The 24775-nt window shown below is 40.4% G+C and overlaps 6 protein-coding genes and 1 long non-coding RNA gene across 13 annotated transcripts; 3 read left to right on the forward strand and 4 right to left on the reverse strand.

Annotated features, from left to right (window-relative positions):
* Positions 1-1716: 1716 nt before the first annotated feature.
* On the reverse strand, positions 1717-3321 carry LOC105188128 (OCIA domain-containing protein asrij). The gene is made up of 4 exons (XM_025307648.1): positions 3074-3321; positions 2453-2733; positions 2240-2373; positions 1717-2104 (listed from the first exon to the last, which is right to left on the reverse strand). The coding sequence occupies exons 1-4, from the start codon at positions 3140-3142 to the stop codon at positions 1860-1862; spliced, it is 729 nt and encodes a 242-aa protein (XP_025163433.1). The 5' UTR covers positions 3143-3321; the 3' UTR covers positions 1717-1859.
* A 753-nt stretch (positions 3322-4074) lies between these two features.
* LOC105188129 (uncharacterized) lies at positions 4075-8145 on the forward strand. Its single transcript, XM_011149428.3, has 3 exons — positions 4075-4776; positions 5413-5490; positions 7155-8145. The coding sequence occupies exons 1-3, from the start codon at positions 4496-4498 to the stop codon at positions 7213-7215; spliced, it is 420 nt and encodes a 139-aa protein (XP_011147730.1). The 5' UTR covers positions 4075-4495; the 3' UTR covers positions 7216-8145.
* A 451-nt stretch (positions 8146-8596) lies between these two features.
* Positions 8597-14050, reverse strand: fmt (phosphatase 6 regulatory subunit 1-like protein fmt). 5 transcript variants are annotated; one of them, XM_025307645.1, is made up of 18 exons: positions 13471-14047; positions 13258-13337; positions 13012-13163; positions 12799-12920; positions 12375-12512; positions 12078-12256; positions 11873-11986; positions 11648-11777; positions 11360-11512; positions 11158-11271; positions 11005-11069; positions 10703-10904; positions 10497-10592; positions 10329-10426; positions 10053-10134; positions 9758-9956; positions 9261-9651; positions 8597-9193 (listed from the first exon to the last, which is right to left on the reverse strand). In XM_025307645.1, the coding sequence occupies exons 1-18, from the start codon at positions 13528-13530 to the stop codon at positions 9028-9030; spliced, it is 2541 nt and encodes an 846-aa protein (XP_025163430.1). In that variant the 5' UTR covers positions 13531-14047; the 3' UTR covers positions 8597-9027. The 5 variants fall into 5 exon arrangements, with proteins under 5 accessions (XP_025163430.1, XP_025163429.1, XP_025163428.1 ...); XM_025307644.1 differs by having other exon boundaries at positions 10497-10583; positions 12375-12545; XM_025307643.1 differs by having other exon boundaries at positions 12375-12545.
* Positions 14051-15937: 1887 nt separating this feature from the next.
* On the forward strand, positions 15938-17265 carry LOC109504301 (THAP domain-containing protein 3-like). The gene is made up of 2 exons (XM_025307758.1): positions 15938-16158; positions 16247-17265. The coding sequence occupies exons 1-2, from the start codon at positions 16094-16096 to the stop codon at positions 16866-16868; spliced, it is 687 nt and encodes a 228-aa protein (XP_025163543.1). The 5' UTR covers positions 15938-16093; the 3' UTR covers positions 16869-17265.
* On the reverse strand, positions 16166-17724 carry LOC109504302 (uncharacterized). The gene is made up of 3 exons (XR_003114354.1): positions 17407-17724; positions 17200-17222; positions 16166-16217 (listed from the first exon to the last, which is right to left on the reverse strand). It is a non-coding gene; the product is annotated as an uncharacterized LOC109504302 (long non-coding RNA).
* Positions 17725-20036: 2312 nt separating this feature from the next.
* Positions 20037-21275, forward strand: kud (oligosaccharyltransferase subunit 5 kud). 3 transcript variants are annotated; one of them, XM_019845000.2, is made up of 3 exons: positions 20037-20218; positions 20432-20671; positions 21103-21275. In XM_019845000.2, exons 1-2 carry the CDS (start codon positions 20216-20218, stop codon positions 20669-20671), a joined length of 243 nt encoding a protein of 80 aa, XP_019700559.1. In that variant the 5' UTR covers positions 20037-20215; the 3' UTR covers positions 21103-21275. The 3 variants fall into 3 exon arrangements, with proteins under 3 accessions (XP_019700559.1, XP_019700558.1, XP_025163477.1); XM_019844999.2 differs by having other exon boundaries at positions 21120-21275; XM_025307692.1 differs by having other exon boundaries at positions 21154-21275.
* A 362-nt stretch (positions 21276-21637) lies between these two features.
* Positions 21638-24442, reverse strand: TSG101 (tumor susceptibility gene 101). The gene is made up of 8 exons (XM_011153996.3): positions 24083-24442; positions 23890-23974; positions 23737-23802; positions 23505-23668; positions 23219-23342; positions 22779-23008; positions 22056-22411; positions 21638-21882 (listed from the first exon to the last, which is right to left on the reverse strand). Exons 1-8 carry the CDS (start codon positions 24134-24136, stop codon positions 21696-21698), a joined length of 1266 nt encoding a protein of 421 aa, XP_011152298.1. The 5' UTR covers positions 24137-24442; the 3' UTR covers positions 21638-21695.
* Positions 24443-24775: the final 333 nt, after the last annotated feature.

The following is a 24775-nucleotide window of genomic DNA, read 5'->3' on the forward strand; positions in this document are numbered from 1 at the left end:
TATTTCTCTCCGCATGCGCGCGTTGGAAATTAAAGTGCGGCTGTTGGAAGGAATTAATAGTAAAGCACGTTTACCTGCAGCCGGGAAATTGCGAGTTTGCGTGACGGCGTGACGCGTGGAAGCGTGTGTGTCACGGTGAGACACATTGTCAAGTTTAGGGTTGAAAGGGACGTTGGGACGTGGCGAGACGCGCGCACGCGAGAAAGAGAAACGCGCAAGACTCTCGCGCGTGCGCACGACCTCTCGCGATCGACGCGCGGCCGATCTGAATACAGCGCGAGACGCAGAGTGTACCGCGCGCGCACGCCGCGAATCCTTCCCTCCCCCGCGCCGCATCGCGGAGCGACGCGACTTATGAATGGGAATAGTATTCGCCCATTGGCCGCGCCCGATAGCCAATGGCTGCCGAGTGGCGCGTCGCGCGCCAAATGAAGTAGCGAGCACACATACCTCGCGCGATATCTTCGATAAGTCGACGCGACGGAGATCGAGGCGAGATATCGAAGGCGGCGGCGAATCAAGCGGATCCTATTAATACTGTTTGCGCGCGCCAAGATCGCCGGCCGGAGATCGTGAAATCATCCCGAGCGGGTGTTCTGGAAAAATCATCGATCGTGTGAAACTCGCTTCAGCCGTAATTCATAAACTCCCCTTCCCTTTCCTTCCCTCTCCTCTCTGCCCCCTCCCACTCCCTCCTGCCCCTAGGCGACCTTTATGCGCCTGGGAAACGTAAGGAGCGCTCGTTACTATTATTATTGCTATTATTATCGATTCGTCAGTCTTATGTAATAATTACTTGTACATTTCGAGCTGTCGACATATTTTAATCGCAGCGCAGCGATTTTTCTTTTTCGCGAGCCGATAGGCAGAAAGAGAAAGAGAAGATCGCGGATAAATGGCCGTGTTAAAAATAAGATATCTTCTGCCGCCGTCGTCGTCGCGTGAGAAGCGTTCAAGATCGCGGGTCGACGAAGCGAGACGGCCGAATTCAGCCTCCCGCGAGCGTCGACGGAATATCACGTCGGCGCTCGAGAACCGACGAAGCGGCAAGGAGACAAAAGGTAATCGCTCTCGCGAGTAAATGTAACGACCCGCCGCCTGGCCGATGTAAATCGGCGCGAGATAGAGGGGGAGGGAGGGCAGGTCGCGTCACTCGCGCTGCAAATACCGAACGGTAATTATCGGCTAACTTATGGAAAGTATAGGGAACGGACGTGCGCGGCGACCGCTCTTATGACAGGGAAGTGAGCGAGGTTCTCCTGGGCACGTCAAGGTGACAGCGACGTCGGGGATGACACCATACTCGCCGGTCCGCGAGGAGACCCGCGCAATGTTACATTAGACATTATTACCCGCACATACCGCGAGCTTTGTGAGCACAGCCGCCTCTTTCCTTCTTTTTCTCGCGTGCGCCCAAGCGAGTGAGCGAGCGAGCGAGCGAACGAGCGGCCGAGCTGCATTTACGCGCATTTATTACAGACTGGCGTCATCTATCAATTAGCCGCCTCATAGCGCGTGTTTCTCGCGCGCGATTGTGACTCAATTACGTGCGACGGTGCACGAGTTACGTTACTTATGTTTCCACCTAAGCTCGTGAATCATTCAACACGTCGCATAGAATGCCGTCGCCCGAAGAATACGAGTCTACGAATCGTCGCGCGCAGCCCGGTCATGAGGATTACGCGATCGTCGTCATGCGCGCACGATCGATATATGTTGGTTTTACAATTTATTTTGCTGAGAGTTTCTCTCTCTCTTTTCCACTAATCGAATTCTGTATAATATAAAATACAATCTATGTATACACATGTACATCTATAATATTCACGATAGACATTTCCGCGGCCTCGGCTCGAGTCTCAACCCCAAACGTCGCCGTATTTAGTTTTCTCCTGTATTGATGTTCTCGCCGGAGTGTCTTGTTGTGACTGGTGTTGTTGGGCCGCCTTGGCCGTCGGATAACTTTCTTGCACTTTGGGAGCGTAATATTGCCTATTTTTATTGTAATACTCTTCTCTGTGTTTCTGTCTTAATTCTTCGTAAGTGGTGCCTTCCTGTTGCAGGTTAAGCGGCTTAGACAGATCCATGTCTTCAGAGATGTCGCCTGCGTAATGTGTATGAAAGATATAAAAAACTGGACTTAATAACTACTAATAACAATTTAAAATATATCAATAATTTCGTTCTTAAAGACTTTTTAAAGAAAAACAGTTTTACGGTTATTTGTCACAAAACTCACCACTATCATTGAGACTAGAATAAGTATCATACGAGTTCATCGGTGGGTAATCATCAAACGTTATTTCTATGGCTGGCTCTTCGGAGCCCTGTGCTCCAGATGTTATGTTTTTCTGCGGGAAGGTATACTTCTCACTGATGAAAAAGACAAGTAACTCAGTTTGATATGAAACATAGAACAGATACAGGCGACCAAGCCATTATGAGTCGGTACCTTGGATGCATGTTCCCATATCTCGCTTTTATTTGTTCTCTCAGTGGACTGTTTGGCATACTGATTACTTTCATTAAGCACATCTTAGAGATTATTAGTTTACTCATTAGCAGACTTAGCACACCACTAAACATGGCGGAGTACTTGGCATATGCAGAATAATTGGTAATCTTCAAAGCACCATAGCCAAAGGCTGTGCCAAGAATTGTTGGGGCCATGATACTGGAGCTTTTTATGCAATCACGCCAAACCTGCATCTCTTCCTCTACTAACTCCAGTTTCTACAATGCATTGAAAGAGTATTGGAATATAGGGATACGTAGAATGCTGAATATGTTTTATCTTAGCACTGAAATATCTTTAAACTTCACATTGGTGTGCTTGGCTACTTGACACACTGTTTCCTTTTTAAATTAAATCTATTTCAGATCAATTAAGTTATACTTGTTGCCTTTAGATAGTATACAACTTGTCTTTGAAAGAGAAAAGAACAAGGTTCTAGTGTAGCATCGGTTCAGTTAAGAATAGGCTTATAGATATTGCTCATACTGCCCTGTATGTTCCGTTTAATATATTTGAAATAAAAGAATCCAAATGCTAGCAAAGTGCTTGCTTCCTAACCTGTTCTGCCGGACGTCTGCGAAAGTCGGGTCTACCATCATTTGGCTGTTGCACGTTTGTAGTTGCCATGGTTCGTGGAATGGGTTCGTAACACCTCAATCACATCGAATGCGAATTTTCCGCATCTACCGACCGTTATCGCGCACAGAACGGTTGAATTTGTGTACAAATACAAGATCTGATCTGAAATCTTCTCGATGACCGGCACGAAATAAACGCACTATCGCTGTTTATAGCTCAACCGGTGCTGTTAAATTCTGTCGATTCCGCCGTCAAATGGAGACACTTTCGCCATCTGTGGGTCAGCTTGTCGAAACGATCGAGCTGTTTTCACGATAAGGACGAGCGGCGGTCCTATTGCTAAAAAAGAAAACCACAGAAATTCGATAGTATTTATTGACAGAATTGAACGTTGAATAATGTTGAATTATTCAATTTAATCGGTGCCTTATACTCTCCTCGGTTGCTTGTGATAAAAAAAAATCAAGATGGCCGAAGATGACTTCTTCGGGAAAGAAATTACTTCGTTGCAAATCTCGACTTCGAAACGACAATTGTCCCTCGATATTTTCTTCTGGATGAGTCTCTCGTTAAGAAATTAATTACTGCAGACGCATGTGTGACACTTTTGGTCATTTAAAATTAAACGCGTTAAAATCGCGGCCAAGCGAACGCCGCGAATGGCGTTCTGAATGATCTTCGCTGATCTTCGTATCCGAGTGACGCGATTTATTCGCGTATCCGCGCTAATTGATTTACCGCGTTGTTTAACACGGCGACGTGCCGAGCCGAAAACGCACGGGAAGAAAATCCCGAGCTCGCGTAGAAAATTCATCTTACCGACGATTCACCTCACTTCCGCCCCTCGCTCGTTTCCATCCCGCGAAAATCCGCGGCGTCGAGTCGGGAGTTCGCGTGTCAGGATGTGTTTATGCGAGAAACACGCACGTGGACTTCGCGAGAGCACGAGTGTTGCACGTCGTCAGACAGTCCTTTGAAGTCCTTGAACGAGTTATATCTGTGTGATATCTCTATTAACGAGCCAGTCGCAGGAAAGTTACCGAGTCGCTTTGAGAAGTCGCAAAACACGAGAACTCGTTTGAACTTCAACCGCCGAGTCTCGGCGCATCTTCTCTCATCGAACATGACAAATTACCCGAAGACCTCGCTCCCCCGAGACACTCCAGTGCATTAATCGCTCTCGCATCATCTCTCGCATTATTAAAAGATTCACGAACGACGATTTTTTTTTTCTTTTCGCGAGGTATTTATACCGCGCGACCTGACGCAATTGCATCGCTCGCGCGCGCATCGCAACCAGACGCGGAAAATTTCCTCTGCCACTTATGAAGAGATCGTGAATGCGTAATGCAAAAGTGCCAATACACATATGAGCCGCGATGGTGTTAACGAGATGGACGGATGCCTGCCGCTATAAAAGTGGCGGCCGAAACGACCGGGGCCTGTCGCCTTAAAATGTCGTGCGCCGCTGGACTCCGCGATCGACTCCGCTGGCCGTTTCCACCCTCCCAAATCATGCTGTTACTTATATTGACGATGCTGTCGTTCTCGACGACGCTGCTATCAGTGAGTGCTGGTCCGATACCTGACCTCGCGCAGGAATACGAGAATCTGCTGTCCGAGAGCTCGACGACGGACAACTCGACGGATAATTCGACGGAGATCGCAGCCAACACCGACGTGTAATTCCCTTTATATCTATATACACCCGGAAAGCGCGCAAGATGTTCTGGAAATCGCTCGGAAAGTGTCCCGGATGTATCTTGGAGGGCATCCAGGGCGTTCTCGGGTCGTCTCGTGCTATCTGGATATGTTGCTAAAATAGTTGGTTTCTACTACACTGAGAAAAAATTGTATTAAAATTAAATAAATATTTGCTTGAATACGATTGTGAAAACATTTATTCGAATTAAGCGATTAATTTCTAAAATACAATACAGAGGTTCTCTGAATGTAAACTTTTTTCTTGAATTTTAGAAAATAATCGCTTAATTAAAATAAATGTATTCACAGTCGTATTCGAACAAATATTTGTTTAATTTATAAATACAATATTTTCTCTCAGTGTATGTCATCTCGTGATCACCCCATGATAAAAAAGAAACAGTTGATATAAATCTGCTGAGATTAGAATAACAGTAAAGAAAAATGCCCTCCTAACGGTAATTCTCTCGCCACGTGATTATATAGTTTTCTTTTTTCAGTCTGTGTGTTTCGATATTTACATGTTTAAACTAACTAATAAGATTTACATGTTTACACTCTCCAGAGAGAAAGAAAGAGAAATATTTTCAAAATGTGTATTTTCTCCCTTTCAGGTACGTGATAAAAGCCGTGGTTTACGAGATTGGGATCCTTACAGACACGGACAATACAACGGACGAGAGTACCGAGAGGTAACATCGTCGCGTTTTTCTTTGCTTTTCGTTCAGGGTTGGGAAAGTTACTTTATAAAAATATCTAGTTACAGTTATAATTTTTTTTTACTGAAAAAGTAACTAATTACAATTACAAGTTAATGACCTTCAAAAATAACATTACAGTTATAGTTATTTAGAAAGTAACGAGTTGTTAGTTCAGTTACTTTTTTACAATAATTGTACTATTGTTTTAAATCTTGTAATTGTGTAAATTCCTTCAATTTTATATAAAAGTAGTTTGTTGATTATTATATTCCTCATATTGTATATAACTTTTACAAATTAGTTTCATTAATTTAAATAAGCAATTTATAGTTATCTTTTAAGACTATTAATAACAATTATAAGAAATTGAATGAATTTGATGAGGATAATAAATACTAAAAATACTAAAATACAAAAATATAAAAAATAATCTTAATATCAAAAGTTAGATTTTTTCACTAAAAAATATATTGACATTTTATAAATAAAGACTTATTAATAATAAATTCTTATATTTTTTTAAATTCGCAGTTGAAGTTCTACTTACATGAATGATTCTTTTGCCACCGTAAATTTTACAGAGAAGTGCAAAATGCAAAAAAAATCTATAAAATGCATTTTATCCTTGTTTTACATCTAATGAATGATAAGGCCTAGTCTACAATATGTGTTGTAAGCTGTAAACCGTAAGAACTAACCAATTATAACCGATTATTTTTGTAATAATCGACTGTGATTCGCCAATTCTTACGGCTTACAACTTACGACACGTATTGTAGACCAGGCCTTAAGATAGATGATGCAATAGCGCGTTTTCTAAATGCAACCAGAATAACTGTATGCTTATTGAATATCAAGCATCGCACGTCGCCTTATTGTGTTGGTCTGCCAGAAACTTCAGTTTGAAATATATAAAGTAACTGTTAAAGTAACTACCCAGTAAACACAAAGTATCATTGATGTTACAGTGTCAGCTAAATCATATGGTATGTTACGTAACTGTTATTTTGTTATATAACAAAGCAATTGTTATGTAACATAACATATGATTTAGCTGACATTGTAACATCGATGATATTTTGTGTTTATTGTGGGTATTAAATTAGTTAGTTAGTTCATCAAATAAATATAACTAAGATAAGTTACAGTTATAGATGAAAAACGGAACAATCTTAGGTTATAATTATAAAAAAAAAATAACTATAACTGTAACTTCGTTACAAGTAACGAGTTACTTCTCAACCCTGCTTTCGTTCTCTCGCACCGACGATCATCGCCCCAATCAGCGGACAATATTTTTATAACGTTTTCAAATATTTATTTTACATCTTTTTACAACATTTCTTCCATTCATTGCGCAGAAAATGTTTATTTAACGTTTATTCGATGTACGATTTACATTAATTCTTTATTTAAAATGTTTAAAAAAAAATTTATTTAACGTTTATTTTATATTAATTCTTAATTTAAAATGAAATGATTAAGAAAAAATATTTATTTAACGTTTATTTAATATTTAATTTACATTAATAAAACTCATTCGAAATTAATTTTTATGTTTCAAAAATATTTTTTAAATGTTTTTTTAACGTTTTCAAAAATATTTTTTTCTGATTGAGGTCGGACGCTGTTGACTGATTCTTACCGTCTTACAGACACGAGAGAGTCGACATATCGTTGTACGACCCGCCATTCCTGGACGACGAATTCTCGTGAAACCGTGAACGACGCTCCGCCTCGAAGCGAGAACGAGGCAGACACGCTTGACATTTGCGTCTGTAAAGTAAGAACGAAAATGACAGATAACACTGCTGAACACAAAGACTGCACAAGACGAGTGATACTTTTCGTCCGCATGTAGCATAGTAAGTTATTGATAATTGCGTAGAGTAGCACGTAGAGATTCGATCAACGGAGGATCGAGACGCGAATCAGCGCGAGGCATGTACGATATGTAACGCAATGTCTTTGTAAAAGGATCTCCTTATTAAACTGCGACGACACGACGAAACGAAAAATACTTTGGGATTTAGAACAATGTTTTATTATTATTTTATCATTTAATTATGAACAATATCTCGTGTACAACGCTATAAACACATTGCTGCTGCAAAACCTGCGAGGCAGAAGAAAGTCGCGGAACAATCAGGTAACATAATTCGCAGAATTGTCTCAGTTTCTCGGAGAATGACAAAATACATATCGATAAGTATGTAAAGGTAGCTCGGTCGAAGCGTGCGCAACACGTTTGTTTTCGTTTTTCTTTTCACCTCTTTTGCTTTCCCCCTGCAATTTTAAACGCTATTTTATCTTCTGGAAGATCTTCGTGAAAGACTTTAACAGTCGCTTAAACGTACGTATGTACAAATCTTTCCGCTTCCTTTCCGCTTCTATTGAGATGCAAGTAAGCGCGCAAGTTTGTCGAGAGCTCCCGGCTGCTAATGCGATATCACGTATAAATTTCGACCGAATATTATGACAAAAGGTAATAAAAATACACGATTCTTCCCCTCTCTCTCTCTCTCTCTCTTTCTCTCTCTCACACTCTCTCTCGTCTTTCTTCTCCTGCTATCGCATCGTTGCACTAACGTACGCTCAGTTAGACAGTAGGCACTGCACCTAAGTACCTTTGCCTTATCGAAAGAATAAGCAAAAGCACCAGTTCGCGAAATACCGGTCTTACAGTATTGTGAACGGCGTTTCACGAGTTTGAGTTCTCTCCTTCCCTCACGTCTCTCCCTGTCTCTCTCTCTCTCTTTCTCCATTTCTCGCCGCGTTCGTTCGCTCGCGACAATGTGTGAACGTGTCCCGTGAAATCAAATTCAAACGTCGAGCGGAGGTGATCAAGCGCAGGCGAAATCCCCCTTCGACGCTTCTCTCTTTCCTTCCATTCCCTCTTTCTCTCGTCGACGTCGCGACGTTCGTCCTTCCTTTCTCTCCCCTTTCCGTCGCCGCTCCTCCTTTCTTTTGAGTAGAGACCAGTTCATCAGTTACGTATAAATAACAGTTTTACTCTTAACAATACAGTCGTAAAATATACGCGGGAGGGACTTCACTTTCGCGGGGGAGGGGGGAAGGGGATACCTGTGGGCGCATCAGCCATCCGAAAAAGGGTGGTGGGGTGTAGGGTGGGGATTCGAGAGAGGGCAGGACATACTTAGATATTTATATGTATATGTAATAAACATCAAATTATATTCGCTAAACGGTAGTTGAGCGTCGATGGTAGGTTCGGCATTCGTATTGTTTTTCTTTTCTTTATTTTCTTCGAGATATACCCTGCAACGGGACTGTACTGTGCCCAGCGTCAACACTCTCCTCTTTCTGTTTTCCCTTTTGGTTTCCTTTTTCATCTCAGTTTTTAAAGCACATAATCAACACGTGGTGTCTAATGAAAATAGAGGCGTAATATGCTCCGATCGTTCTTGTACGACTCGATACTGATATGATTTTCTCTTCCTATTGCCATATCTCGTCTAACATAGGCAGGGCGGGTGGGGGGAGGGCGGGTGGATGGGGGACAATGTTTCACTTGGCGTCTTTCGACGTTGGCGCGGAGTCGGCGGGGGGCGTGCTGTTCGGAGCCTGATGGTCGACCGGCGGCGGCAGCGGTGGCTCTTCGCTCGCGGCTGTTGCGTTCTTCATGTTGTCTGCCGTTGTCGCAGCCGTGGCTTCCTCCGCGCTCTTGACATCGCTAGAACGAGCAAGGCGGACTTTTTACGAATTATTCCAGCGTCGACGCTAATAGACGTTATAAATACCTGTTGGCAACCGGCGGCTTGCTGGGATTAGCATTCTTGTCCTCGTCGCTCTTGCTGTTGAGATTGGTTTCCGCATTGGACGGCACGACCGGCCCAGTTACCTCGACATTCGCCGTATCTGTGCTCTTTTCGTCGCCGTCTACGACGCTGCTCTCGCTGGTAGTCGTGTCCTTCTCCTTCAGATCCGTCGCCGCTTCCGACATCTTCTCTTTGAGCTCGTCGTCGCACTGCTTCTTGTCCTCGCTCGCGGCGTTCTCTATGCTTAAGGAATTCTCGAAGTTGTCGAAGTTGGCCCAGCCGGTGGACTCCACTGGCTCCGACGGCACCACATCCCACGGATTGACCGGCGGAAGTGCGGTATTGGAAGTCAACGGCTCGGTAGTGTCCCAAGCTGCAATTTCGAGAGAGAGAGAGAGAGAGAAAGAGGGACGTTGAAGTCAACCGACGACCTGCGTGCGAGCGGAAGGTGGGGATACGCGGAAAAACGAGAAACGTACGGTCAGTCGTGTCGACTTCCATGTGCATGTCGCGCGCGTCCTCGTCGTCCTCGTCCGACGAACTGGAGTCCTGATGCTGTTGCTTCGAATGCCAATCCCGCTTGTCCACCACAGTCTGGAACGTTAGCTCGCCCTCATCGCCCCATTCCACTCCACCGCCGCAATCCTCGAGACCAGCTTTCTGCTTTTGTTGGCACAGCTTTAACAGCGTCGGCAAACAGACGCGATCAATTAACGTGAGTTAACGCGAGCGCGTGGCGATCTTATACGGCAATGATCGAGGAAGTCTATCTACCTTATTGAACATATCTTCTCGCTTGTCGAGATCTTCTTCACTGAGAGTAAAGGCCAACGTTGTTAATTGGTCAACTGGATTACTATAATATCATTCTTCTTAACGAAAATAACAGGGGAGGAACGACAGTGGCGATACTACGTCGCAATGTTTCTCTTAACGCGTGCGTTTTCTCGATTCTCTCTGTCTCTTTCTACATGACAAGGCTGTACAATCGCGTTTAGGACAAACTAGGTGCTAGCCTAGACACAAGAGACGTGATCGCGTAGTACTTACTGGAGCGCATCATCGCCGTCGTTGAACTCATCGTCGTGGAACCCAAAATTCTCGATAAACGGTGGTGTGATTTGCTGGCCCTGATAGTTGGTGTACATCTAGAGCCAAGATTACCACCACCAGTAAGAAGTAAGTCACAATATACGACAGAAACTTATCGTAGCGTACCTGCTGGATGTACGCCTCTTGCGAATAAGAGTTGTATTCATCCGGATTCTCATCGGAGTTCATCAGGTACACTTGATTCTGATCACCCTGGAAATTCTATCATTATTGCAATCACACGTTACTTGTCATGGCATCGGCAAGATTTACAAAAGGTGATATTAATGTAGGCATACGCATATCTATGCAGAATGCACCGTTGTACGTACCATCATTACAGTTTGATGAATCTTATTGATCTCCACCAACTGTGTACTCACAAGCTTCTCCCACTTACTAAGACACTCGGATGACAGATTATTCTTCAAGAAGCTGTTCAATATATTACTCTTCTCGCACTGACTGACGATATCGTTCGCGATATTTATCAAATGTCCCATATACCCCTGCCGAACACCATTTTCTTTGTTCCTGCAATATGAGTGCATGTCGAAAACGTGCAAAGTTTGTATATAAGATATTTAAGAGCGCGAGACTTATAATGATTGATCTGTACGAATTGTACTCTTACTGTTTACTCTCGTTCTTGTCCCAGGCTTCTAAAATTCTGTCTATTAATTTGCACTTGATAAATATCTGAAAATCAACGCAACGTGGTTATTTTCAGTGCATTCCAATGTGATGGCAGTTTTCCGTAATAAAAAAAAAATAAAATGCGACTCACATTACTATAAATAATATCATTAGTATCCCGATGTCCGCAATTAATAGCTAAGGCCAGGCACTGTTGTACTTGTGTGTGTAAAAAATTATTCCACGTATACTTGAAAAACAGATCCTGCGAAATTTGAGGTACACTTCAGTAAAGTAACGCACAACAGTTACAACGTAAGATGAATTTTCAAGATCGTGCGGCGTATCCTCACCAACAATGTTTGGAATGTTCCCAAATTTGCTAAACTTTCATGGATCTTTAAATTCTCCGTCGACAATAATGCCATTAACAATTTCGCTACATGTAAACGAGTATTTCCCAATGGACATTCTAAAAGTCCGACGGTTGTCTTCACTGCAGGTTTCTGAATAATGCAGAGAGAGATTTACAGAGATATTTTCTTAAAATAGTACAGAAATAAAGTACAGTTGCGTTTAGGCACAGCAGTGATACAAGACGGGAAAAATGCCCGTGGAAAAATGTATCAAGCGTCTCTTACGTATGGTGGATCTAGAAGAAGTTTATGAAGGTGCTCCAGATATGGTAGAGTTGCGTCCGAAATTTTAATACGTTGCTCATTGTCCGCGACATCCTCGCTGTAAATATGTACGTCCCCCTCGTTCAACGCACTGCGGCAAACGAAGACAACTCTTTAATGTACCGTTGATCTCAACATTGTTAAATAAATTAAAATAATAAATTTCATTAAATATACTCGTCGTACTTGTTAGCCTTTTGTCCTAGAAGTACCAAAAGCACCTGTATTCCACCGATGATACTACTTTCTAGTTTTTCTCCTGTTAAGATAGTCTCTAATAATAGGCTCACAGTTTCCCCTCTGTGGAAGAGAAACACATGTGATTCGAGTCGGTTCTCCAGAGTGGAATAATGTGGCTAAGATTTGCAACCACACGGTGAGATGTACTTACGATTCTAGAGTATTTAAAATAGGATCTGGATCGGCGCGTTCTGTGGATGTACGTTGAGTATCCCTCGCCGCCATCACCATATCACAAAGTAATTGCGCCGCGTTAGCGTGTTTGGCTGGTTCTGAAGTAGGTGCTAACAATTTTACCAGTCTCTGCACTAAATGTTGACTATCTAACCACTATCGAAGAAGCAGGTGTATATAGAAGAGGTAATACAGCTGTACATCATGTTCCAGTATGACAGAAATATTTCTATCATACTAATTATATGTCGTACAAATAATTTCCAAGTCTTACGTTCAATATGTTTTGACGCATATCACTACCTTCCACCTGAGTAACAAGTTTTAGCACTAAGTCCATAATAGCAGAAGTCTCTAAGTGTCGCAACAGTAGATCTACACATTTCTGACGACTTTTAAGAAACTCTAAAACCTGTAAGCATGTGAACTGATAGGAATACCAATTCTGGAATAGACAGGAATATGCAGGATAGACAGATGTGTAGGCGACATAGGAAAGGTAAGAGGGAAAAGATGATTTATTATTTACCTAATATTGTTTTGCTAATGGGTTTAAGTGATATCTATTTCAAAGGAAGTTATCATGGCACAATTAACCAATCAGATAATTATGTGAAGTGCATGTTATCATGATACAGATATCATTCATTATGCGCTGATATATCTCTCATGTAAAAGTAAAATTTGTATATAATCACCTGATCACTTTTACGAGCAACAAGTACTCCAAGAGTTTTACTGAAAAATGATGCAAGTAGTGGATTTAATGGCTGATCAGTATCTATGAAAGAATATAATTTGGCCAAAAGTGCCTCGTCACCTGAAACAGGTTTTGAGGATACAATGTAGTTGTTGCAGGACTGAGAAGCTGCGCGATCATTCACTATACATAATAAAATGTTTCCAAATACCTGCCAGTTTCTCATTCAATGTAGGCACATCACATGTGAGCAACTCGCAGGCAACATTAGGATACTTATAACGCCAACGTTCTTCGATGTCCATGGATGGTTCTTTAGTAGTTAATGTCACTAATTCTTCCATAACAGCGGGCCTTGTTAAACTATCAACCACACATTGTGTTTAATCGTTCGTATAAAAAATGCTACAACCAAATATCCAACACAAAGACCCAAAAGTAAACATCAACTACTTACTACTCGACCAGCTTTTTGTTCTGGCTCTTACATTCCTGCAAAATATCCTCCTCATCCATCAGCTCGTGTAACGTGACATCCTGCAAACACAAATTACAGATTAAGTCAGAAACGCTCATCTACGATGATACGCTGGTGGGGGCGTGAAGGGGGAGGTGGAACACGCAATCGTTTGAGGAAACACTCGAGAGTGGCGGAAAAATGACCACTTGCCTCTTTGTTGAGCAATGCCTCGATATGCGGCGATGACACGTAATTATTCGTCCAGAACATGATGATGCGCGGACGTGCCTGCTGCTGCTACGGCGGCGGTTTACCTGATTACCGTGGCGATTTACCGAAGCACGGAGTGACGATCGCACTCACATCGGAGTGGCGCGTAGACGCGCTGGAAAAATAATGTAACACGTCGCGCGAGTATTCTCAATTGTGCGGCGGCGGCTAACATCGCATGCACGCGTATATCAATTCCTGCTCGATTCCTTCCGCCGCGTCGCGGCCGTCGCGACACACCGCCGTTGTCTCCACTGTCGTCACCACTGCCAGCGAACCGCCTCTGGAACCACCACCTCCGTACGCGAACCACCACTTCCTCTCGTGACCTCGTTCGTGACTCGCCACGGGCACGTCGTAGCCGTTAGAAAGTGACGACCTGACGATTCTCCGCGATCTCAACACGGTGCTCTGATCCCGCACGGATTACCTCGGAACGTGGATCTGCCTGCCACGAAATGAGCGCGGTTGCACGGACGCTCTCGGGCGCGAACGGACGCGCAAGCGCGGAAACTCGTTCCTCCACTCGTCCTTTCTTCCCGGAGGGCTGTTCATTCCGGTTGCACTGTGCTGCACTTTTGACTTTCGAACGATCGACTCGGATCGATCGATAAAAATGTGTGCGATCGACGGAGCGATGTTGGTCTCTGATAATCAATTGCATCTCAAGAGCATTGAAAGTAGTCGATCATTTTTTAACTTTTTTCAAACCATTTGATGTCCAGTCAATTATCATTGACTGATATTTAATGACGTTTATGGACTTACCGTTAGAAGATTGATTGAAGGAGATAACTATGGCTACGTTCCGAAATCGACTGCCAGTACTGAAAATACATAGTTTGTGTCACGTATACTATAGATTTTCAGTACTGGCAGTGAATTTCGGAACGCAGCCTATAAAGAGTGAGAGAGAGAGAGAGAGGGGGAGAAAGGAAAAAAGTTAGGCAGCTTAATTGTTGAATTATACTACTTGGAAAGAGAAGATTTGTTTCTTCTTCTTTTATCGTACTGTGACCCCCTCTCTCTCTTTCTCAATTTTGGCTACAGACGCCAGTTAGGCCTGGCTACAATACGTGTCGTAAGTTGTAAGTCATAAGAATTGGCGAATCACAGTCGATTATTACAAAAATAATAAGCTGTAATTGGTCAGTTCTTATGGCTTACAGCTTACAACACATATTGTAGACCAGGCCTTAATAAGGGGTGCATTCCGTTTCGCGCATATTTTTTATAGGATATGTGACATAAACTATAGATAAATGCGCGCATATGCGTGAAACAGAACGCACCCAAGGTTAAGCCATGGACTAAAGCCCGTATCAGACTATGGATTGGAATTGAGATTGGATTAAAATTTGACCAACTGGAAAAAAAAAATAATCTGAAATATAATAAACTTAGTCCTGATTGGTTAAATTACAATCTAATACTCAATCCCAATCCGTAGTCTGATACGGGCTTAAAGAATAGAAGGATGGAGCATAAAAACATTATTTGGGCGAAAGGAGTGTAAACTCAGATATGCGGAGGAATTGCTTCCCGCCATATTGGTTTCTACCAGTTCACAAATAGACACGTACTGTGAAATGTTGTGATTAAAACCGTGTTCCAAAATTCACTGCCAGCACTGAAAAGTTATAGTTTGAGTAACATAAACTATATATTTTCAGTATTAGCAGTGAATTTTGGAACACGGCCCATGTATGCGGCGGTAGAGCTGCAACAAATACTGCGGTGCGAATTAGGACACAAGCCTGCGACGCGATTCTTTAACTTATTGGAGTTAACGACACTTTCGTTATTGTTGCGCAGCTTTTGTATACCGGAGAAAAGCTGCGCAACGATAACAAAACTGTCGTTAACTCCAATAACGAGTTAAAGAATCGCACCATTACCGCGATTCTGTAACTCGTTATTGGAGTTAACGACAGTTTCGTTATCGTTGCGCAGCTTTTCTACGGTATACAAAAGCTGCGCAACGATAACGAAAGTGTCGTTAACTCCAATAACGAGTTATAGAATCGCACCACAGTACCGCGATTCTGTAACTCGTTAATGGAGTTAACGATACTTTCGTTATCGTTGCGCAGCTTTGTATAGAAACTTTTGTATAGAAAAGCTGCGCCACGATAACGAAAGTGTCGTTAACTCTAATAACGAGTTAAAGAATCGCACCACTGGGGCTCGATTCTTGACGGCGTGCGAGTGAGATGCGTATGCGAAAATGTACAGTTCGCGTCATATATATTAGGTTGTTCGGAAAGTTCGTTTCAAATTTCGCGCGCTCCACATTTGTATGTAATCAGTACACAGATGTCTATACTATACTAGATTGCTAACTTCGATCTTTGACCTATACAAGAGTGTCCCGCCTATTTTCCGGTTCGGCCATGAAGACCGCCAAACATGGCGGCGGTGTGTGTTTGTAGTGTGTACGTGAGTATCCGATGCGTATGTAGTAGTGCTGTACTGTAAGTATGTGATACCTGATGTGTCTACACTGATGTGTCGTATCTACTGCTATTTATATTAGTAAAACTGCAAATATATAAACGAGATAATGCCAAGTACATGTTGCATTGTTAATTGCAATAATACGAATAAAAAAGGATATCATTTATTTAAGTAAGTAGAATACATTTATATATAATAAATGTTCGAGGTTTGTAATATGTGAGGGTTATCTTGCAATTAAACATTGTTAATATTTCAGATTTCCGATAAAACGTCCAGAGATTTTAAAAAAATGGATTTGTGCAATCGGAGGAAATTTTACACCAAAAAAACACCATGTAATCTGTAGTGCTCACTTTTTACCTACAGATATCATGGAAAAAGCAAATATAAGTAGTGTTCTATTAAAAAATTTGGCTGTGCCATCAATAGCTCTGAGAGCTCCTGCTTGTGACACTGTTCCTGCAGTGGAATGTAATAGTGATCCTCTGATGCAACCTGTTACGAGTTCCATGATGGAATGTGATACTATTCCTGCGATAGAATATATTGCAGCTTCTACATCTACAGTAAAAAATATGTCATCAATTGTGTGGAGAAGTATATTAAAAGAGAAAATAGAAAACGCAACAGTTCTTGCTTCAATTCCATCACCGAAAACACAACCTGCAAATGTTACTGGTGGTATTGCAAAACTGCCCAAGCAAAAATCAATTAAAATCATGAGCAATTCACTTATATTAATTAAGAAGAAGCAGGAAATGAGTCCACGGAAAAAGCACATGTTGAGAATAATCAAAACAATGAAGCAAAAGCTAAAGAGAAAAGAAAACAAAATTAATTCATTGGAAAATCTATTACAAACTCTACGGTATAATTAAAAATTACTCTGTAAAATATTACAGTAATATAATTGTTACATATAATTTTCCATTTAACAGTGTAAGCATAATATAACACATATTATGCACCAGGTTTAGTGTTTAGGTTTAGGTTTTAGTGTTAAGTAGAACATTATAACTAACAGTTATTGTTACTTTGTATTTACTGGGTATAATGTACACTGAAAAAAGAATTTGACCATAGTTGTCAAAATGTAGTAAAATAATACTGCTACGAAGGATTTGAAATAGGTAGAGATAGGCCACACCGTTTGCAATTAATAAATATTATTTGTCATATGTACTTAACACTTAAAATGTATTCACTTACAAAAACAACGAAAGATAGAAATCCTGCAAGTAACAGACACAAATTTATAAAATTAATATTATTTAATAACACATAAGTTGCATTTTATTCTTTATGTATGTAAAAAATATTAATACAAATACTTTGACATATTTTGAACTGTATATATTCAATTTAATTTTAACCTTTACCAAACACTTAGATTAGCAACACCTTATTAATACACACATCTTTAAATGATATTCTTTCTTGTTCGTATTTTTGAAATTTACAATACTTATTCGGCATTATCTCGTTTGTAGATTTGCAGTTTTACTAACATAAATAGTAGTAGACACATCAGGTGTCACATACGCACTACCACGCACTACTACATACGCATCGGGTATTCACATACACACTACAAACACACACCGCCGCCATGTCTTGGCGGTCTTCATGGCCGAACCGGAAAATGGGCGGGATACAGCTCTTTTGAGAAGTTCAATCTAGTATAGTATAGACATCTATGAATCAGTAAGAACGAGGGCGCTCTAAACGATTTTATGTTTGTCAACAAACATTCCCGGATCTATGAGCCCGCTAAGGAAACTTCGCAGATCTTCCTAAGTGCGACTATTTCGTCAGAAATCAGTTTGAAAAATGAAGAACCAAAAAGTCCATTTTCGTCATGTGATGCTATATTGCTTTAAACGTGGCTTCACGGCTTCGCAGACCCTGAATGAGATATTCTCAGTATATAGAGATGCCTGCGTCACTCACCAGACAGTTCGAAAATGGTATCGAAGATTCGAAGCTGGCGATTTCAACATGGAAGATCAAGCTCGCTCAGGCCGGCTTCAGGAGGTTGATGAAACGCTTCTTATGGATCTCGTGCACGAAAATCCTTGAGTGACAGTTAGAGAACTCGTCGACACTCTGCACAAGTCTGTTTCCACCGTGCATGACCATCTGAAGAAGCTAGGATTCTCAAGTCGACTGGATGTGTGGGTGCCACACGAAATGAATGAACGGCAGTTGCTGGAACGTGTGAACGTCTGCGATATGCTGCTTCAACGGCACCAAAAAGAACCGTTCTTGAAGAGGATCATAACAGGCGATGAAAGTTGGATCCTATACAATTATGTTAGCCGCAAGAGGTCGTGGGGAACCAGCGACGCGTCTACGTAAACAGTGGCCAAGCCGGGGCTTCACGAAAAAGGTTCTTCTGAGTATCTGGGATTTTAAGGGCGTGGTATATTATGAGCTTCTTCAACCAAACGAAACCATCAACGCGGCGAAGTACAGCCTTCAACTGGACGAACTGAAGACTGCCATCGCACGGAAGCGCCCTGAATTGGCCAACAGGCGTGGAATTGTTTTCCATCATGATAACGCCAAACCTCACGTCTCAATGTCTATCCGTAGGAAGCTGTTAGACTTTAAATGGGACGTTCTTCCTCATCCTCCATATTCTCCCGACCTTGCCCCATCTGACTACTATCTATTTCTTTCTTTAAAAAATTTTCTTCGGGACAAGAAATTCGAGTCTTTGAAAGTCTTCAAAAGTCATCTTGATAAATTCTTCGCCAATAAGAAACCTTTATTTTGGAGCAAAGGCATCATGCAGCTTCCTGAAAGATGGGCCAAGGTCGTTGAACAAAACGGTACATATTTGCTTCAATAAAGTTCCTCTTTGTGTAAAATATTGCGCTCTTAATTTATTTCAAAAATTTGAAACGAACTTTCCGAACAACCTAATAATATAGATTTTCGCATGCGTATCTCATTCGTACGCCGTCAGGAATTGAATCCTTGGGGCCAGAGCACAGACTTCTGCATAACGCATAATACACAACGCATAAGAGAATCAACAAATCAGAGTTCTTCATTTCTGTCCTGAGGAGAGAAATGAAGAAAACTAATTGGTTTATTCTCTTATGCGTAATGTATTATGTGTAAAGGCTCGTTTACAATAGCTATAAGAGTTAGGGCAAGAAACTAATTGGTTTATTTATATGCGTAATGTATTATGTGTAAAGGCTCGTTTACAATAGCTGTAAGAGTTAGGGCAAGAACACAGGCTTTTGCATAACACATAATACATAACGTATAAGAGAATAAACCAATCAGAGTTCTTCATTTCTGTCCTGAGGAGGGAAATGAAGAAAACTAATTGGTTTATTCTCTTATGCGTTATGTATTATGTGTTATGCAAAAGCCTGTGCTCTTGCCCTAAGGCTGTAAGGCTGTAACGTAAGCTGTCAGCGAATAAAAATATTTCATTTCGTGTCTTGCAACCTTACAGCTATAAGCCCCTTGCACAATGCCAGGCAACAGGCAATAAGAATAAAAATAGACCAATTACAATAGATTATTCTTGTAATAGTCGATTGTGATTGATCTATTTTTAAAAGTTAATATTTTATAGCAAAATATTTAATTGTATAGTGCCAGGGTGTCCAATAACGAAATATATAAGATAAAATATCTAAATATTTAAATAAATTACAAATTAGAATTTCTTAATTAAATAAATTAGAAAATATTTAGAAATGTTTAAAGATTCATTCATATATTGTCATTTATTGTACTTTTATTTATTAAAATGTACTAAATAAAAATGTTGAATGTAAAACAATATATAATGTGATTTTTTATAATTTTATGAGCGATATTTTTATGTAAGTTTTATATTTAAGATCGTCTTAAATTTATTCTTAAATACTTCCTAGTCAATAAAACTATCCGTACAGCGTCTAAAAATGAACTTAAGGTAATTATATTAAAATATAAGATTCGACTGTAAATACTGGTTTAAATTTTATTTTGAGGCTGCGGTCTACTTAACGCTACAAATGCATTGAAACGTTAAATGGACCGCAATAGGAGAAACGAATATGGCGACCCCTCCATCTCCGCGGGAATATTACCCCGCTATAGTGTGTGCTCCCGGCTCCGTTTCCCTATTCCTTAGTCCATGGTTGACCTTGGCCGACCGGTAATAATCTGTCTCGGATATTTTATTCAGGCCACGTCAAACGCGTTAATTTAAAAGATGGTACGTAAAAAACTGTCAATTTTTATTTGGATGATAATTATGTAATGAGCTCTTCCTCAATTATTGGAGATTAATTTGAAATTTATTTTCCAATATTGTGGCAACTTACATTTCTGCAATGTGCTGCAAAAGACTAAAAAATATTGAGTGTAGATATGTATATATAAAAAAGGAATATTTTCCATTAATGATTCAACTACCTGATTAATTTAGGTGGAAATCGAATCAATGACAAGATATGTATCACCCGTGAATCCGGCTGTCTTTCCACTGCTGGCGGTGGTACTACTAGGGATTGGAATATTCTTTACTGCTTGGTTCTTTGTATACGAGGTCACAAGTACCAAATTCACACGAGACATATTCAAAGAACTCTTAATCTCCTTAGTCGCTGCGATATTTTCTGGTTTTGGAGTATTGTTCCTACTGCTCTGGGTTGGGATTTATGTATAGGTAATGTCGACAGATATATCTTAATATCTTTAACCCTTTCGATACGGCTATGTCGTTCGCGAGTATGCTTCCGCTGTACGGATACTCGAGTCGTGAATAAGATTTTTTGTACAGGCCAGTTATAACCGTACATTTTACCATAGAGTGCGTATAACATTTGATATTCGGTAAAATAATGTAAATTACAGATAAATTGTTCGTCAAGGATGAGATATTACAATGTAATATATTTTAAATTATTCAGATTTAAAAAATTGTTTAATAATATACTTTCGATGATGAGTGACTATAGTTACCCGTAGGACACAGTGAGTGTGCAATGATGGGTGACTATAGTCACCTGTAGGATACAGTGAGCATACGATGATTGGTGACTACAGTAACCTGTAGTATCGAAAGGGTTAACAAGATACTTACATTGTAATTACCAGAAAATCTATTATTACAGGTTAAATTGAGAAATTTCAGTGTATTTGTTTTAGCTTAAGTTAACTGATGAAAGAGAAAACAAGTACACTTGATGGCGTTTAAGTAAAACTACAAAAAACATTTTTAAGCTTTATTACCATACTATAGTTGAATAAACACATCTGAGTATTTTGTATGTTGCGCATAAATTTATTTCACTCTTTATCACAATGAAGGCATGAAGTTCGCGAGGTATATAGCGACTTGTGTTGCACCTTGAGAAAAATAAGGATTCATATTTATCTTCCGCATTCAGCGCCAAGTGCAGAATGTGTAAAGCACAGTATCATAGTAATGATATAGTTCTGTGAAAAAATGAAGATTTATACCTATACTCGAATGTGCGTAATTACTGTAACTGCATCATTCGTGTTTCATTCAACATCCTTTCTTCCTTAAAACACAGTTTTCCTCTCGCTGCATCACGAGCAGAAGACAATGTTTATTGTTGATAAAACAATCTCCCAAAATCATATATGCTCCACTTTCATAGCGTATTATATTTTGTAATAAAATGGAATATTGCAACTCTAAAACGATGCACGCGAGAAAAATCTTAGCCGGCCAAACCAGCTTTTTGTCGACATCTCTGCATCAATGCCCGCAGCATGAATTGCCTGCGCGACAACTGTCGGACTTGCTTCAGGAACGCGTCCAAATCGATGATGCCAGACCGAAGTCCCTCAGCGAGATAATATATCGCATCCTCCGTGGCTGCTTCTTCGGCGAAAGCGTTTAACATCCTGGAGATGAAGAGTAACATCAGAATCGAACGTATTCATAATTTTACTTTAGTCTTAATCAATTTCTAATCTGAGCTACATATCGAGTTGTTACACGTTATACGCATAAATCAATGATGGAAAATATATATTTATCTTATACATTAACATACATTATAAACTTATATACTCACTGTTTATACAATGGTGCTATGGTAGTAACAGCTTCGTCGACATCTATCGATTGGTTATCAGACAACTTGGAGATCTCCTTCTCTAACTCCGCCTCTTTATCCTGCAAGATATTTACATTCTTCTCGAGTTCCTGTTTCTCTCTCTTTAATTTCTCGAACAAATCAGAAAGATGCGACGAGCCGCTCGTTAGCTCTTGCTGCGTCCGCCGCAGCGTCTCCAGCTCGGCCTGCAGCTGCGAGAACTGCTCCTTTAAGCGTCGCCGAAGCTTATCCTCCACTGCAGACAGCAGGGACGCTCTTATGTGCTCCTCTGTGATCGTGCCGGAACTGCCGGAACCAGGTTGCACCGTTGGTGACTTGGAAAAGATATTCAATAACGCTCCATCAATCCCATACATGATTTACAACTTTATATAAAGTAATTAAATGCGATATTGATTTAATATTAATTAGAAATATTAAAGTTAAATAAATGTCGTAACAGTAGCTAAGAGGCGATATCTTGTATCTGCAAAAATGTAACTCTGGATTCTTTTCTTCTGACTTGTTAAAAATTTTGTACCTTTGCTCGGAATCTTAGCTAAAGAATGCAGAAAAAATTCGATCGCGTTTGGAACAAAATGAAAACTCCATACAGTTTTTTTGTTTCTTTTGAAAACTTCCAATTTCGTAGATATGAAGTATCATTTCCAACTACTGATAAATCAGAATAAATCGTGATACCGGTTGCGTGGATGGCGGATACGGTGGATATGAACCAGTGTAACCCTGCGTCGGATAACCGGAAGTGTTTCCTGCATAAGAGCCGTAAGAGCTTGGATACGGGAAGCCCGATGATGCACTAGTTGGATATGGTGGATACACATTGCTGCTGCTAGAATATTGGGAATTTGCTGGGTACGGCGGAAAACCAGAGCCAGACACGTTTCCACTACCCGGCACAGGCATGAATGCTACAACCAAAGAGATTCCAAAAAAATGTCATATAGAACACTGAAAATGAAATTGGATTATTAATTCTTCTTTTTTCCTTTAACCCTTTGAGCGCGCACACACATCTGGTGAAAAATACCAAAGGCATACAGGTGCAAATTTGCACTCTTGTTTTCTACCAGATATGTGGGCTCAAAGAGTTAACCTCTATATATATGAAGTCTACTCACGTTGAACAGGATATGGCGTAGAAGTGGACTGCTGTATCTCCATCTTTGACTTGGCATAAACTGGAGGCTGTTCTCCAAAAGTAACGATCATTACTTGGATTAAAGCAAGCAAATCAGAATTATGCTGTAAAAGAGAAAGAGAACTATGATACAGGAACTATAAGACTACTCAGAAGAATTATCAATTTAGTAGATCCTCTAATTATATGATTCTCTAGTAGTTTTAAAGAATGTACCAAATTATTATATATTCTTAGCAACCAGCAATGATAATTAATCTACTCACAGGTACCCAATCATGAAGATATGGCAAGTAGATTTTGCCATTGTGATCCACAAACATACTGACTTTGATGTTCATGTCTGCGGTTGGTTTGACATAACACATGGGTGCATTATTAGGATGTGTGTCCATCAACCATATGCATATTGGAATGTTATAGTAGGCACCTATATTGTGAAAAATATATAAACAAATGAACCCAATGAATATAGTATATCATCCACAAGGAGATTACCTTTATAAGCAACAGGTATTGTTCCTTGTAAATTGATCAATTCCTTACGGGAGCCATCATTGAAGACTGGTATCAAATAAAGTCAGTTTAGTAGTGAAACAGAATCAAGTATTGCCTCATATTTGAGATCATTGTCATTGCAATTTTACTCACCAAAGGGCTCGATCTCATACTGCAAGCCTTTGTAAAGATTCAGGACACTCACTACATGCTTTTTGGTTATATCTGGATTTTGATACTGAAAGATAACATTTTTCCTTGTACTATTATTGTAATGACTAATAGAGGGTGAGTACTGTCAAACTCTGTTACAATGATAATTGGAGCAAATTTGGATTCTGCATACCCTAGCCAAACCCTGTCTGATCCTTCCTTCGTCGAGCGGAGTCATCTTCACCATTTAGTTACCACTGAGATAGCAATGAGCTTTATTATCACTATCAAAGATAATTGCAGCCCTCAATTTACGCAGTCGGGGCGATGACAGCACGCAATCATCGAACACCTATATACGTGCTGGTCTCGTTGAGTGCGAGTAGTGGGAAAGCCACTCGCAACGAAAATATCGTCCGCGATATCACGAACTGCTCACCGATCGTTAACTAATCTGTCACTTGCAATTTCATCGTGAATTACCGTAAATTATTGTCGCTCGATTCGGCCGTCGGGTATGCACCTCGTCAAGACGATATAATCACAATGGGGTTTGTGTTGCAAAAAAAGCGGATAAGTCAGAATACCGATGGAGACTCGAGAGATCGTCGATAACATAATTCTCTGTAACTTAGCTTATTCTGTCGGATGATAGGACACTACATTATCGACAATTTTTTCGGTAAATATGCAGTATAACACTCTCACCTTAGAACTTTTTGCAATACTGCAATAGAAACTTTTGCGATAAATATTTATTTTTAACATTTCAAAACAATTAAGTAGAAACAGTGGGAGGATATAATTCGCTAATTTCATCAATAAAGCTTATTAATTTCATCACTTTCTTACTTACGGACATCATAAAACTGAATTAAAAAAAATA

The sequence above is a fragment of the Harpegnathos saltator genome, unplaced genomic scaffold (genome assembly GCF_003227715.2).
Source record: "Harpegnathos saltator strain DR-91 unplaced genomic scaffold, Hsal_v8.6 scaffold93, whole genome shotgun sequence".
Taxonomy (NCBI): Eukaryota; Metazoa; Arthropoda; class Insecta; order Hymenoptera; family Formicidae; genus Harpegnathos; species Harpegnathos saltator.

Bases quoted from the DNA above. Each gene is read 5' to 3' on its own strand.
- LOC105188128 (XM_025307648.1), bottom strand. From the start codon at position 3,142: ATGGCAACTACAAACGTGCAACAGCCAAATGATGGTAGACCCGACTTT. The intron at 2,734-3,073 runs GTTAGGAAGCAA...AATGCATTGTAG, and splicing joins GCAGACGTCCGGCAGAACAG to AAACTGGAGTTAGTAGAGGA. The intron at 2,374-2,452 runs GTACCGACTCAT...CTTTTTCATCAG, and splicing joins TATGGGAACATGCATCCAAG to TGAGAAGTATACCTTCCCGC.
- LOC105188129 (XM_011149428.3), top strand. From the start codon at position 4,496: ATGCCTGCCGCTATAAAAGTGGCGGCCGAAACGACCGGGGCCTGTCGC. The intron at 4,777-5,412 runs GTAATTCCCTTT...TCTCCCTTTCAG, and splicing joins ATCGCAGCCAACACCGACGT to GTACGTGATAAAAGCCGTGG. The intron at 5,491-7,154 runs GTAACATCGTCG...ACCGTCTTACAG, and splicing joins ACGGACGAGAGTACCGAGAG to ACACGAGAGAGTCGACATAT.
- fmt (XM_025307643.1), bottom strand. From the start codon at position 13,530: ATGTTCTGGACGAATAATTACGTGTCATCGCCGCATATCGAGGCATTG. The intron at 12,257-12,374 runs GTAAGACTTGGA...CTTCTTCGATAG, and splicing joins TGCGTCAAAACATATTGAAC to TGGTTAGATAGTCAACATTT. The intron at 11,987-12,077 runs GTAAGTACATCT...TCTCTTCCACAG, and splicing joins ATTTTAAATACTCTAGAATC to AGGGGAAACTGTGAGCCTAT.
- LOC109504301 (XM_025307758.1), top strand. From the start codon at position 16,094: ATGCCAAGTACATGTTGCATTGTTAATTGCAATAATACGAATAAAAAA. The intron at 16,159-16,246 runs GTAAGTAGAATA...TTAATATTTCAG, and splicing joins AAAGGATATCATTTATTTAA to ATTTCCGATAAAACGTCCAG.
- TSG101 (XM_011153996.3), bottom strand. From the start codon at position 24,136: ATGGTGAAGATGACTCCGCTCGACGAAGGAAGGATCAGACAGGGTTTG. The intron at 23,975-24,082 runs GTATGCAGAATC...GTTATCTTTCAG, and splicing joins TCAGACAGGGTTTGGCTAGG to TATCAAAATCCAGATATAAC. The intron at 23,669-23,736 runs GTAATCTCCTTG...TTCACAATATAG, and splicing joins AATACCTGTTGCTTATAAAG to GTGCCTACTATAACATTCCA.